Source organism: Apis mellifera, linkage group LG5 (assembly GCF_003254395.2).
Source record: "Apis mellifera strain DH4 linkage group LG5, Amel_HAv3.1, whole genome shotgun sequence".
NCBI classification, from domain to species: Eukaryota; Metazoa; Arthropoda; class Insecta; order Hymenoptera; family Apidae; genus Apis; species Apis mellifera.
Genome location: NC_037642.1, coordinates 5,819,237 through 5,831,411, shown reverse-complemented (window position 1 = coordinate 5,831,411; position 12,175 = coordinate 5,819,237). Strand labels below are relative to the sequence as shown.

Sequence of the window (12,175 nt, the reverse complement as noted above, 5' to 3'; positions counted from 1 at the left end):
TGTTTATAAGACAGTCGTTGCTAACGTGTTAAGAATCTTTGGTCACGGGATACTATCACGTGACTATTGACTATATTGTAAAATAAGTAAATGTGCTTATTCTATTATTAAGTGTTTGTGGAATTTTTGTTTAAATAAATTATTTTTAACTTCTAATTAAATACAATAGTATTTTTTCCACAATGATTTTGATGCCAAAGGATTCCGCAAAATTTATAAATTTTTGTTCTAAAAATGTTTTTGTTGAAAATGAAGGAGTCAAAAATGTTGCTTATGCGGTAAATAATTTTTTCAACATTATTTAAATTATACATATATAAATTTTCAATATAAAAACAATTTTCAATTATAAAAACAAGTAGTAAAATTATATAGTAGATATTACTTATATTCTTTGTTATATTTTTTTTAATTGGTTAAAAAAAATATGATAAAAAAATTTAATATATTTAATTACATTTACAGGTTTTAAAAGGTCTTAAGGATGGTAAAATAAGTGTAAATAATTTTTCTGAATGTCAATTTCATCCTTCTCCTGAAGATCCAAAAGCAGTTGATTGGATATTTATTTTGAATACATTAAATTATTCTTTTTGGAACGAAAAAAATTGTCCAAAATGGACAGTTAATAATCAAACTGGATATTTTGCATTATGTGCTGCTATTAAGAGAGCTATTAATGTAAGTTGAAATTATATAAATTTAAATTTATGAAAGAATTCTATCTATTGTTGTGATATAATGCCTTTTTTAGTATCCTTAATTATTTGACATCTGCACTTGTCTTTTGATGTAGAAGGCGGTGTTATTGATTTTATTGATTCTACTTTTTCTGGAGATATAGTTTCTGACACTTCTTCTAATTCAGGTTTTACATCTGGTTTAATTTCTTTTTTCTTTTTTATTTTTCTTTTCTTTTGTTTTCCATTTTTTACAATTTTTTGAGTTTCAACTACTTTTTTTTCCGTTTTCTTTTCATCTTTTAATTCTTTTTTTAATTTTGTTTTATTTGTTTGTTTCTCTTTGCCTTTTTTCTTTTTTGTTTCAGTTAATTTTTTTGTCTAAAATAATACTATATCTTTATTAGATAAACTTATTTATATAATATATAGTATCATATAAATAACAGAACATATAAAATGTATGCAATATTTGAATTGATTATATAATTTACAATCTTGATAAAAAATGTTGAACATTCTTACCTTATCATTTTTTGTTGCAGCATGTGATTTAGATAATAATTTTTTTTCATCGGTTTTAAAGTCATCCTAAAATTAAAATAGCATCTTAGCAATTTAGAGTAGCATATCTATATATGCGATTTTTCACTTATTAAATTCGTATAAAATATACCTCTTCATTATAAAAATATTTTGGACAACAAATTCGCATTCTCTTTGAAGGCATCTGTCTAGCCAAATAACATCTTATATACATTCTCACATCATGAAAAAGATCTATAAAAAAAATAAACATCAAACTTTATTAGTATATGTGCAAAAAAAAAAAAATAAATAATTCATAAATTTCAATAATATATACTTTTCATTCTTTCTGTTTCTCTTCTTACTTTCTCTTCATATGCTTCTATAAATTCTTTTCGTTGATCTTCTAAGCATTTCAATAGAAATTGTTCCTTTTCAATCTGTTTCTTTTGAAATTCTTGTCTTTCTTCCCATCTAAATAATATAAAAAAAACTTTCAATTCTTTGACACGAATTATTCTATCGTTTTTATACATACTTTTCTTTTACGATTCTCCGTTTCTCTTCCCGTTCTTGTATTAACCGCAGATCCATCATTTTTTTTCTTACACGTTCTTTTTTACTCCATTCCAATAGAGTGTGAATTATTTTTTGCCGTCGAATAGCTTGTGCTGCTTTTTGTTTCTGTTGAATTAATTCAGCTTTCTGTATGCTTTTCATATATCGCATTTGTTGAGCTTCTCGTTTTTGTAATTCTAATAATATCAATCTTTTCTCTATTTTCTTTTTTATTGCCCTTTGTTTTTGTCGTTTTAGCCTCTCAGCCATTTTTATCTCTTTTATAGCAAATTTTCTTAATTCCATCAACCTTTCTTTTTCTTTCAATCTGATGAATTGTTCTCTTGTATTTCATTATTTTTAAATAACAGGTCATTCTATTTATACAGTGTGTCTGGTTTAAATGAAAATGTTTAAAGAACAATTAAATTAGAAATTAAATGGTTATATATAAGATATATATAGATATATATATATATATATATATAGAATATATATATGGATATAAAAAAAAAAATGCTTCAGACACTCTGTATAATTTAATATATTGTTGCGAATATTGAATATATTAGAAATTAATCTTATTTTAAAAGGAGTATCATTAGAACATTAGTCTCTGTTATCTGCATGCAGTAATGTTTCATTAACTATTCAGAATTTCAATGAGGAAGATAAATAAAAATATAACTAACTCCTAAAAATATAACTAATTGTAATATTGATCAGATAAATTTTTCCATTATAATATAATTCATAAACTAGTATTAATTTTTATTACATATTCATTGGTAATGAACGACATTCGAGGAATAAGTTTTATCCAAAGGAATATATCCAATAATCGCAACAATATATGCTCAATATTTTACCTCTTCACTTCCTTCTCCGCCTGATGTTGCGCATACTGTATCGCTTTCTCCTCTATAGATTGTTTCGTTATTCTGTTCAATTCTTTTTTTATACTGTCACAGTGTAACCTCCTCAAATATCTTCTGTACATATTGTAGTCCCGCAGGGAACATTTCGCATCTAGATTCTTAGTAATGAAACCGGCCTTCAACAAATGTCGTATGACATTCGGTTTTGAGAAATGAGGTAGCAAATGTTTGTCGTGAAGGGAATCGTAAGTCCATTCTATCTCATAACCGTAAGGATCGCTCAAGTTGAATTCAGCGTCGGGCGCCGAGATCCACAATCTCTCCCCGAGTTTGCGACGGGCGAAGTTGTAAGCGCCTTCCGGTCCGGGGACCATTGGGATTTTCGACTCTAGAGGCATTAATTTCCATTTTGGCAGGCCAAAATGTGGGATAGCACCTTTCGGTTTAGGGATCGATTCGGAGAATTTCTCCAGACTCCTGATTTTATTCGAAAAATTACGTTACATATGAGAAAGAGATCTCCCGTTACTCGAGTCACGTGTACTCACGTGGGCCTTTTAAGACTGATTATATCAGTCGTATACTGTTCGCACGATGGATTCATCTTACTCGTCGAGAAGTAATCTTTCCGATTACTTAGAAATTTCTTAACGTACCCACCCTTATGAATTTAATAATAATAAACAGCATATTGCGGTTAACATTAGAATTTTGCGCGATATACACGTAAAATGTCACTTTCTTCGTTTTCCACGTTACAATCTAGCTTCTTTTGTTCGTGGATTATTTGTCTCGGTCGTTTCAAAAATACTTCGACACGTCTGTGTGTTTCGTTCGTTTCGAAAGAACGTTTAATTATTGTTGAAATTCTATCGATGGATGTGCCCATTCTTTCTCTTCCTCTTTTTCTCTCTTTATTTCTCTCTCACTCTCTCTTTCTCTCTCTTTCTCTTTTTTTTTTTAAACGATTTACTTCGAACAGGAGGGGAAACCTATAGTCGATCCCAAGTATTATTCTCAAATAACGAGATCCGAAGCTGAATATATTTTTCGTGGCGATACAGAAACTAACATTCCGCTGTTAGACGAAAGAGTAAAATGCTTGCGAGATGCTGGAAAAGTTTTATTAGAGAAGTATCAAGGTACATGCTTGAAATCATTTTCCTCACACATCATCACACACATTTACGTACACGTTTAAGAGTTCTGGTGCAAAACTTTACCGACCTTCGTCGAGGCGGAAGAATATATTTTTAATGAATTAAATTCAGGTTTCTCGATTCCCTTTTAGAAGATTTTTATTTACCAGGCTGTAAAGTTATACACTAGACTATACCAAATCTTATACTGTAAACAGAATTTAAAAACCCTGTTAAAATTTGAGTTGAACGTTTTGTTCACATTTTGTTATTAATTGTTCATCAATTCCATTTTTATTTCTAGGCACTTTTGTTAACTGTGTCAAATTGAGCTCTCACTCGGCTCAGAATTTGCTCAGATGTATCGTGAAGGAATTCGAATCTTATCAAGATGAGGCAGATTATAAAATTCACAGAGGTAATCCTTATCTTAATCCGACGAAGAAGAATCGTATTAAGAAAATTATTTCACGAAAGGGAACAAATAAGATAATTTTATTGTTCTTGTTTTTCAGTCAGTTTTTACAAGAGGGCTCAGATACTGGTGGGCGATATTTGGGCCTGCTTCAAAGGGGAGGGGATTGGAAAATTCTTGGACATAGATTATCTCACCATGTTCGCCGATTATCGTATTCCCCAAATCCTCCTACATTTTGGCGCTATTCGTTACAGCAACGCTCTCATGAGTAAGCTAGAATCTGGTAAGTCTTTTTTTTATCAGTTATTTTTTTATCGCGTTGAAAATTGAAGACGATAAAGGTAAGTGGAGACGATTAGCTTATTTGGATAGCACGGTATTTGATATTTACAGATATAGAGTTAGAAAACGGTAGCGATGAGGAAATTGAAATTCGTGGTTGCACGATAGAAGTGATCGAACGAGTCAAATATGAAGTAAAAGATCTAATCGAGCGTTATATTAAAGAGAAAAACAATCAGTTAAAATCAAATATTAATTCTATTCTGATCGATCATTTCCTGTGGAATTATCGGCGAGAACACGAAGTTGAATTAGAAATTGTACCGTATCATAAAACCAGATGCATATATTATTGAATATTCGAAAAAAAAAATATATATATATATATTTGAAAATAACGTATCAATGCAATAATTTTACAATTTTTTATAATTCTTTGAAAGAGATAGCATTTTTATTATTGCGTTGAATACATCATCCATAAAGGACACTTGACAATTGGACAGACACACACACACACACATACACACACAGACATATGTATGTGCAAATATTCGAATAAAATATGCATTATACTTTAACAATTTTAATCTCCTTAGTTTTTCTCCTAATATTGTCTTAACAATCCTCAATCCGTTCTTGTTCTCGAAAGTTTTTTTTGAGGGCGAAAATTCAGTTTTATACTCTTTTTTTTTTTTTTTTTTTTTTTTTTTTTTTTGATAATAAACAATATATTTCTATATAATATCGATATAGCACAATTTCAGTTACACAGATAACGTAAGAGATTATTCCATACAAACTTCGATTATTTTATTAAAGAATTTTCGTTGCCCGATCGATTTTCTTAATTTAAATATATATATTTATATATATATATATATACACACCAATATATGTATATTTAGACGTCAATAAATAATAACAGTATTTATGCAATACATGAGAATGCTATAGAATAAATTTATATATATATATATATATATAACTTTGTAACTATGTTAGATTTTTTTTTTTTTTTTTATGTACAGAAAATAATTTTGATATTTTCGACTTTATATTCCGGTATATATTTACAATTATTTATTTATTGCGAACGTGTAAAATTTGGTGGTGGAAATTTTTTTAGATAGATCAGATTCTCAAAATGTTTGCCGTTCGAATTCAAATTATTCGCATTGTTTCGAAAACAACTACGCAAAAAATATTCTCTTTGGCTAATCACGGGTTCGTATCATTTGGCACACACATCGCATCGACATTTCATCGTCGCTTTGAACGCAATCGCTTTTGTAAATTAATCGATCATTGAGCCTGTATTGTTTCATACAATTAATCGACTCCTTTTGTTGGCATCGTGTTAAAACATTCTTACGTTGAGCAAGGATGTTAACCACTGTTTCCAACTTCTTCTCATTAATTGGTTTTTTCATTAAATTATAATTAAAAAAATAATTTCGTATTAAAAAAAAAAATATATTACTGGATTCCTTGTTTCAGAATTCTGTATACGGAATATATACCACTTTAATTTGATTCCTATATTAATTCCTCTTTTTTTTTTTTTTTTGACAAACGTGCACCAAATTTAAAGCAGACAGATACGCTTTACATCTTTTTCTGCATCTGTTCCCAGAATATTATATTCGATTTCAATTTTCCCGGTAGAATCACGTTCGTATCGTTAAACACATCGTTCTTCGGTTGCACTACTTCCATTTGACTCTCGCCTACTTTGCATTGTTCCATAACGACGTGGCTAGCCGGAGGTGAAGTAACTTTGTTTGGAATTCGCCTCAAACCTTCTCGAAATTGTTTCGAAAGCGATCTGGCGGTTAGGCTGTGCATTTGCCTTGGTGTTTCAACTATTTGAATTTCTGGCGTCGAAGATCTCTCGTTGTACATGTTACATGATTTCGTTGTCTAATAAAAAAAAATATATATATATATATACGTATGTATATATTAATAAATATAATCAGTAGTATAATTTAGATATTTAATATCTAAGTGTATCGATCTATAATCGTATTATAATTTTTACTATATTCATTTATTTTTTTTTTTCTATAATCATTAATCATTCAAACACTATTCTCACCTTTGTAACAGGGACGTGAACGTGTTCACTTTGCTTACTAAATACCTCAGCAAGCCTTCTGACCGATGGCATCGGCAACACCTTATTATCAAACTCCTCGTCGCTCGAACTCTTCTTCTTCGCGTCGTTCAACGACCGATGACTCTGCGTGCCCTCCAAAGAATTATCCCCATCGTTCTCCGACCCGTCGTCGATCGATGACTGGCTACTCTTAATATTAACACTCTTCTGGTTATAATTGTTCGCGAGATTCCTCACCGAACCGGTCTTAATCACTTCGAACTCGTCGAACGAGTTTCGATCGTACTCCTCCTCATCCTCCCTCTGGCTTGTCCTGCTCGAGTAACACTTGGTGATGTTCGGCACAGATTTCGCGGGCCTCAATTTGAACTCGTTGTAACTCTCGTCCTCGAATTTGTTGAGCGTCTCCGTGCTCTGCGTCAAGCTGTTGTCCCCGGATCCTCGATCCTCGATCTCGTCTTGATCCCTATCGTGATCCTTGTAACCCTTCTGCCCTTGCGACAAATTGGCGTACCTAGCAACCTTGAATTCGTCATTGTCGACGCTGTTCAGTTGAATGTTTGACTGGGTACGTCGAATTCCGTCGTCGTAGCCGAAAGATCTCAGATCCAACTTATTCACAACCCTCGGGGTCGAAGTTCTGATTCTGTTGGAGCAGAATTCATTTTCGAAACCGTACGCCTTCAGATCGATCCTCTTGATCTTCCGCTGGTTTCTCTCGGAGTTGAACATTTTCGTTTCGATCACGGTGTTGGTGCTCTCTTGGTTGTTCAATTTCGCGTTTACCTCGTTCTTGCTGTTCTTCCTCTCGTTCTCCAGAATCTCCTCCATCGATCTTTGCTCCTCCCACGACCTCTGACCCTCCATCGATCTCGAGGAGAACCTCTCCTTTCCTTTCTCCCCCCCTTTCGAGGAATCATCCTGCCCAGATCCTGCCAGATACTTGCTCTCCACGTTGTTGTTTTGCCACTTAGCCACTTTGGATTTAACATCGTTGCTTCGGTTCAACAGGGACTCCGTTTCCTTGTATTGTGTTTCCTCCTCCTGGAACAGAAAACGATCCTGAATCAATCCAAGGGAATCAATCCAACCGTTGCTATCAGTTGTATTTTTTTTAGTTCCATAAAGTCTCGATCCACTTTTGCAGCGATTAGTATTTCAATCTAGGAATTAGTTTAATGCATAGATTTAAAGCGTCGATTATTGTTATAATCATGCAGTGAGAAAGAGTCTAAAAAAATTGTTAGTTGCGAGTCAAGTAATGGAACGTCTTGCGATGGAAAAAAAAATCTTTACGACTATTTCTTTTTTTTTTTTTCTCTCATTCCTTCTTTTCGATCCTCGATGAAAATTCATGCTGATTCAATCAGTCAACAAATTTATGCTCATCTTGTGTAACATGCAAACCCTTGAGATATCGTTTTGTTAGTCGACACGCATCAAATTGGAAATGCATGTAAACGGTACTTACCGATCCGGTAAAGGCAGCTATCATGCATGTGCAATGTGCATAGAACTTCGTACTAATAGAAATATTTTTTTCTATTATTTTTTTTCTTTTTTTATTTTTATTTTTTTTTTTTTTTAATCTTTTCTTAAGCAGCCTTTTCTATGGTCTACGTGTACTATATACAAGTAAAATCATTTTTTTTTTTTTTTTTATATATATATAAGGTCGATACATGACTGGTGCGTGCGATCTACAAGAAAGAGTCAAAAAGATTTATTTACAGTTCGCTTGTTACAGAGATTGTCTTATTCCTCTGTTACGTCTTAATTAATTAAAGTGAGAGCTACTTGTTCAAATTCACCATCAAATTGTTAAAAAAAACTAACGAGTAAGAGCGATTAAAAAGTCAAATTGAAAATTTTAATTTGTTAAAATTAATCGTAGGAACGAACAACACCTACACCTTTAAGATATAAATGTTAAAAGAAAAATGTGTCATGCACTTTTCGGCCACAAAGTCACAATTCACTCAGTTACTTTCATCAGAAATAAAATCTACTTAAGATAATTATAATATATATATATATATATATTATATTATATTACATATAATATAATATATATATTCGTACAATAAGATCTCTCTTTATAATTTATTATATTAAAAAAAATATAATAATAATCGTTATAACGTATTAATCTTGGATTCACTCTTTAGACACTTTTCTAAGGAACTTCTCGTTGACAATATGGCACTGCGTACGAGGTTCGGATAAAATTGTATAAAAAAATATAAACTTTTATAATATATACGCGAAAGAAAGTTTTCTCATTCGAATTAACTTAATTCGATCAAACTACTTTTCACCATATCGTCAGATCGCTCAAACTTCTCACACCCACGTATTTGATCGATTCCGAGGCTTTTTGCTTCTTTTTCCCTTTCCCTTTGCAACGAAGATCCTGCAAACTTTCGAAACTTTTCTCGACGACCTCGGGCACGATGGGCGGTTCCAGCTTCAAGCAACTCTCGTTTTTATCGTTATCCGGCGACCGATGCTTCGCCGATCTCCTCGCGTTGTTGTTGAATATCTTTTTCCTCGACGTGTTCAAGAAGTAATCGTTGTCCAAGTTCGATTTCATTTTCCTGCACGTATCCTTTTGCATCGCCGCTTTGTCGGCTCGCGATTCGATCTCTTCGTCTTGCCAATCGTCGTCCGTGGACGACGACGAATAATACGCGATCCTTGGCTGCCTTTTGTACAATTTGTTGCATTTTCTTCTCGGTTTTTTATCCAGATATTTCGCGCTTCTCTCCTTCCCCTCGGAATTGTCGCTTCGACAATCGGTCTGTCTCTCCTCGTTCGACGTGTCCTCGCTCGTTCTTCCCTTCTCTCGCAACAAGGAATCGCTTTGAGACGTCCTCATTCCTTTTTTACCGTTCCTCGTGGACTGTGATCTCAATGTCACTCTTCTATACATGAGAATCCCCCTCCTGTCCACTCTTTTGCTCCCCTTTATGCCTCCAAACGTTTGAAACTTGAACCCGGAAAATTCGCCAGGATCGAACAATTCGTCAGATCTGTCCAACCTCGAGTTATCCTCGTCAGAATCGTCCAACTCCTCGATCAACGCATTCTTCTTTATCCCGCCAAACGTGTTGTACTTGTTATAACCGTTCGAGTTGAAATACCTCCTCCCGTTCAACGAAACGATCTGCTCGTCCCTCACGTTTTGGAAAACGTGATCGTCGATTCTCCACAACCTCCTCCAACAATAATCCCGTCTCTTGTTCACATTCAGATCGCTCGTATCGACGGATGACATACCCGAGTCACGATCCGACTTGAGATTATTAGATATCCCCTCGAGATCGTGAACTATTACAGATCCGTCTCGAATTTCTTCCGTAATCTCGTTCACGTCCTCGATATCGTCCGTTATTTCGTTCGTTTCCACCACTTTCTCACCATCACCTTTCCCTAACGATAACGATTCGTTTCGATTCTTGAGATTTTCGTGAACACGATCGGCTGATTCGGCATCATCGAGTTCCATTCGTAGAAGAGGGTTGACAGCAAAGTTCGAACTGGAGTACGGATCGCGATAGGTCCATCTAGAAAGGCTGCCGCGCAGGGAAGCCTCCTCGAACTTTTCGAGCTGGAAACTCACCTGTTGATCCTGGTCCGCGATCCCATTGAAGCTTGATCGTTGGGATAACGAGCTGCTCGGTCTGCTCGTCGACGTCGAGAAGCCCGACGATCGTCTCCCTTTGTTGTTCGCAGACGGCTTCGAATCGTTCGTGTAACAGTCCCCGGCGGATCTGCGCATTTCGAAAAATAAATTTTTATGCATAAAAAGTTTTTGTCACGATGGAATAAGCTTTTTGGAAGAGGGGGAGAATTCTAATCTAAGAATTTTTTTTTATTTTCAATTTTTCTTCACCTTATATTTAGTTCTTGGAATAGTGAAACGTCATCGATTATTATATCTGACGATCTTCTTTCTTTTTTATTCGCTGATGATTTTCGATTTTTCTCGTAATAATCCTCGACCGATCTAAACAATTCAGAAATTGGTAGAGAAAGAATTGAATGAAATTTCTTTTTATATGTTGAGAATTTTTATTCTACGTCTTTATTTTCGGATATTATCTTTGAATTTCTATTTAATTTTTGGACTGTTACGTAAATACAAATTGTGCAATGCGATTCTTACCCGGGATTGTCCAACGATCTTCTTCCCTTCTCGTTTACCGACGCTTTTTGATCGTACACGCAATAGTCCCCGGCAGATCTACACGTTTCAAAATTTCGTGAAGAAAGATTCAAGAAACTTCTAAGATTCGTTAATTTCTTTTTTCCACTCGCCTTCACACAATTACCTTTGTATGCTTTCGTCTCGGAATGTCGACAGCACGTCGTTCAAACTCCCGCTGCTCGTTGATAACTCGTAATTTCTGAATTGTGAAAGTGTTATCGTTAGATTAGAATTTAATTTCAAAATTGTTGCGAAAAAAGAATTATATATCAAATCTTTTACCCAGGATTGTCGGACGATCTTCTCCCTTTCTCCTTCGCCCTCGTGTCGTAATAATCCCCCATGTTTCTACGCATTTAGGAAAGAACACAACAAGTTCTTCAATTTTTCAATTCCATTTTGCAGGAAAAATTTTCAACGAAAGGAACATTCATTTCACTCACTCTTTACCTTTGGATATTTAATTCCCGTAACGATGACATGTCATCCGTATCCGTTCCGTTGCTCAATTCGTTGTGTATTCTAAACGAACAGGTATCATTCGGATCGTGCGTGAAAAATAAAGATAAATTATACGAAGAAATATCGATAAATCATACCCGGGATTGTCCGACGATCTTCTGCCTTTCTCATTCACTGATCCGTTCACGTAATAATCCCTGCCGAACCTATACAATTGAATTTTTATTACGTTTGGCTTTTATGGATTGAAAAATGACTTTGTAAAATGGGATGGAGTAATTCTAGCTTTGGAAATAATTTTTTAGAGAAACGATATATCTAATCTTGCTGATAAATATATATGTTAAAAATCGCGAGTTTTTCTTCAAAATCTATGGCCAAGTTCTTGGAATAATTCACATTTCTCTTTACCAAAAAACGATTCCTCACTTCTTTAAAAATTATTCACTTTTACAAGTGAAGATTTTCAATCTAACTCATTCCTAACTTCTCAACACATTTATTTTCTATTAGAAAAATCCCCCCCGCGAATAATTATGAAACGAAATCATCAAAGTCACGAGATCTATTTGCCATCGCTCTGAAAATCATTAAGACCTGATCTCTATGAATCGTTGGATGGCAAGATGATTACTTTCTGTGGATTAAATTTTGCTAATATATACTTCATCATAATTTAAACGTTTATTGTGTTAAATTATAAATTTGATTCATTATAATAATAAGATTACTTTTGCTTGATAATTTTAGAGAGAAAATTGTAATAAATTTTTCTTTACTTTTAGACATTACCTTTGCATATTTGATTCTCGAGATGTTAACACGTCAAGCAAGTCCGTTCCATTGCTCGTTGACAATTCGGTGTAAATTCTACAAATATTATTCAATAAAAAAAAAT

At 33.6% G+C, this 12,175-nt stretch overlaps 3 protein-coding genes across 16 annotated transcripts in view; 1 reads left to right on the top strand and 2 right to left on the bottom strand.

Moving 5' to 3' along the window:
• The first annotated feature begins 44 nt into the window (after window positions 1-44).
• Window positions 45-5,201, top strand: LOC411076 (queuosine salvage protein). Its single transcript, XM_394550.6, has 6 exons — window positions 45-278; window positions 466-681; window positions 3,627-3,786; window positions 4,088-4,201; window positions 4,299-4,484; window positions 4,595-5,201. The coding sequence occupies exons 1-6, from the start codon at window positions 183-185 to the stop codon at window positions 4,837-4,839; spliced, it is 1,017 nt and encodes a 338-aa protein (XP_394550.2). The 5' UTR covers window positions 45-182; the 3' UTR covers window positions 4,840-5,201.
• LOC102656326 (stress response protein NST1) lies at window positions 1,206-3,600 on the bottom strand. Its single transcript, XM_026440969.1, has 4 exons — window positions 2,636-3,600; window positions 1,747-2,094; window positions 1,546-1,682; window positions 1,206-1,460 (listed from the first exon to the last, which is right to left on the bottom strand). Exons 1-4 carry the CDS (start codon window positions 3,040-3,042, stop codon window positions 1,336-1,338), a joined length of 1,017 nt encoding a protein of 338 aa, XP_026296754.1. The 5' UTR covers window positions 3,043-3,600; the 3' UTR covers window positions 1,206-1,335.
• Window positions 5,202-5,992: 791 nt separating the features above from the next.
• The window catches only part of LOC725732, a 44,991-nt gene continuing 38,808 nt past the window's right edge, over window positions 5,993-12,175 (bottom strand). For 11 of the 14 annotated variants that reach the window (XM_026440948.1, XM_026440949.1, XM_026440956.1 and 8 more), the window contains 10 exons: window positions 12,070-12,147; window positions 11,415-11,483; window positions 11,266-11,337; window positions 11,098-11,163; window positions 10,940-11,014; window positions 10,774-10,851; window positions 10,501-10,614; window positions 10,228-10,378; window positions 6,585-7,649; window positions 5,993-6,406 (listed from right to left, as the gene is read on the bottom strand). In XM_026440948.1, the coding sequence (XP_026296733.1) occupies window positions 6,092-6,406; window positions 6,585-7,649; window positions 10,228-10,378; window positions 10,501-10,614; window positions 10,774-10,851; window positions 10,940-11,014; window positions 11,098-11,163; window positions 11,266-11,337; window positions 11,415-11,483; window positions 12,070-12,147 (2,083 nt within the window). In that variant the 3' untranslated portion in view covers window positions 5,993-6,091. The remainder of the gene's footprint in view (window positions 6,407-6,584; window positions 7,650-10,227; window positions 10,379-10,500; window positions 10,615-10,773; window positions 10,852-10,939; window positions 11,015-11,097; window positions 11,164-11,265; window positions 11,338-11,414; window positions 11,484-12,069; window positions 12,148-12,175) is intronic. The other 3 variants (XM_026440955.1, XM_026440957.1, XM_026440958.1) reach the window with 3 other exon arrangements.